This window comes from Triticum aestivum, chromosome 4D, assembly GCF_018294505.1.
Source record: "Triticum aestivum cultivar Chinese Spring chromosome 4D, IWGSC CS RefSeq v2.1, whole genome shotgun sequence".
Taxonomy (NCBI): domain Eukaryota; kingdom Viridiplantae; phylum Streptophyta; class Magnoliopsida; order Poales; family Poaceae; genus Triticum; species Triticum aestivum.
This window is the reverse complement of record NC_057805.1, coordinates 517,124,776-517,127,017: the sequence shown is the minus strand read 5'-3', so window position 1 is coordinate 517,127,017 and position 2,242 is coordinate 517,124,776. Positions and strand designations below refer to the sequence as shown.

The following is a 2,242-nucleotide window of genomic DNA, read 5'->3' as shown; positions in this document are numbered from 1 at the left end:
TTTCCCTTCCCCGGCCTCTGCACCAACAAGGAATGCATACAGCCTTTTAAGTATGAGTATTAGGATTTTTAATCTCAGTTACGCACCGAGCATGGTCCCCAATGATAAATGCATGCCTGAGTACCAGGAAAGCCTGGTCCTCAAAAATAAATAGGAATCTAAATTAAATAGGAATCTAAATTCGCCTTCGTGAGGATTTGAACTCAGGTGTTGGGTTTTTAGGCTCACTCACAATGAGCTAATAAGATCAAACATTGTTTGGGACTACCTTGGTTGCCACACTGAGGATAAAGTATTACTGTATGTGTGGATTGATTCCAGATGCATGAAACCAATACAAAATTCTTGCAGATCTCGATCCTGTGAGCTTTGGAAGATACTGTAATTTTTGTGAGTTTTGGTATATAATTTTGCTAGTTGTGATGGATAATAGTAACTGGAGCCGGTCAACAGCAGCAAACACTCAGACAAATGAAATTGAATGTATTGAATTCAATTGGGGCAGTATCCATTCCAGAGTTTCAGACATTAAGAGAGGGTTTTGTTTTGTGACTCTCAAGACCAGATGGATGCAGGGGAGGGTGCATGGCATGGCATGGCAGGAGCTGATCGATTAGGACGCGCGCCAGTGATCGACGGGGATTAATGGATGTTGACCATCATCGGTTCGGTGGTGGTGGATCGTGCCGGCCGGCCGGCATGCATGCATTTTCTTCTTCTTCTTCTTCTTGTTGAGATTCAGATGAGATTCAGAGGTCGAGGAAGCCGGTCTGGCGGAGCACGGCGTTGCGGACGCGGCAGAGGTCGCGCCCCTTGAGCGTCCGCCCGGCGCCCTCCAGCACCGACGACGACCGCGCGTGCCGCCGCTCCGCCACCACGTGCGGCGGCACCATCTCATCCCCGTCGTCCTTGTCCTCCTCGTCTTCCTCGGACTCCTCTGCCTCCTTGGCGCCGCGCTTCGCGTTATCCCTGGACCTGGCAGCCTGCCCCGGCCACACCGGCACCCTCACCGGCGCCGACTGCCTCGGTGTCGGTGTCGCGGCGCCGTGACCCGGCCTCGCAGGCACGGCCAGGGCCATCCCCGCGTGCAGCTGCTGCCCCTCGACACCGCCGTCGCCCTCCGCGAGGAGCGACGACAGCCCGAAGCTCTGCGGCACGGCGTGCGCCGAGCGACGCCGCCCGCTGGCGCTGGCGCTGGCGCGTCGCGGGGTCACCACCGCCTCGGCCGCCCACCCGTCCACGTCCCCGCCGCCGCCGCCAGCCGGCCAGACGACGTCGCTCTCGTCCAGCTCGAAGCACGCGCCGTCGTGGCCCGCCTCCGGCTGCTTGAGCAGGCCAAGAAACCGGAACGCGCCCGGCGACCTCGACATCTCCATGGACCGACCGTCCGTCCGTCACACACCCACCCCAAGAGCAAGAGGCCAAGACCACCTCAGCAAGCAAGAGCTATCTCCCCGTGACCCCCCTCTCCTCGCCGGACGCCGGCCACGGCACGCCACGCTCCCGGATAAGTAAGTATTGGGTCTGGCCGCCACCGCTAGCTAGTTTTGCCACGCTTGGCCTCGGGTCTCGCTTTGGGTATATAAAACCGTGGGAGGAAGGAGAGCGACGGTGGTGAGCCACCCCACCGGCGGGGGAGGGTGGGCCTGAAGAATCTCCTTCCAGCCAGGTGGATGCATGCAGTTGGGATTCTTTCCTGGATTTGGATCCACTCTCCTACACTTAATCAGTAGGAGTAAAATAAATGGTGATGAGATCTTTATTTTGGTTTAGCAGGATCCTCCAGCTGCAGTGCACATGTGGCAATTGCTTGCCTCTTGTTCTGCAATTGGTTGGAAGAATCTTGGTGCACCACGTTCCGCAATGCAATTCTAGTGGTGGAGTGCGAATCTTTGGCGCTCGTTTTTAAAAGAAAAACATATTTAAAAGTTTCAAAAAAAATATCCCGTGGAAATTTGTTTTGTTCACTACGGATCCTTGGAATTTTGTTTTGAAAAAAAAAATGTTATTTGTAAGCTGTAAAAAACAACAAAATTCTGGCCCAACAAAAGAAAGAGAGGCCCATTTGAAATTACATATTTGTCTTTTTTCTGCTACTCCATGAGTGAAAGTAAAATGTTATACTACTTCTCCAACATTGTTAGACCCTGATAAGTTTCAAAATGAAGTTGATAAAGGAGCCATGTGCTACTATCTTTATCCCTTATCTTGTGACTCTGCGATGATGAAAATACTTTGGAGG

General features: G+C 53.2%; 1 protein-coding gene across 1 annotated transcript; it reads right to left on the bottom strand.

The window, feature by feature from the left end:
- Positions 1–470: 470 nt before the first annotated feature.
- On the bottom strand, positions 471–1,569 carry LOC123100824 (uncharacterized). The gene has a single exon (XM_044522696.1). The coding sequence runs from the start codon at positions 1,374–1,376 to the stop codon at positions 750–752; it is 627 nt and encodes a 208-aa protein (XP_044378631.1). The 5' UTR covers positions 1,377–1,569; the 3' UTR covers positions 471–749.
- Between the last annotated feature and the right edge of the window lie 673 nt (positions 1,570–2,242).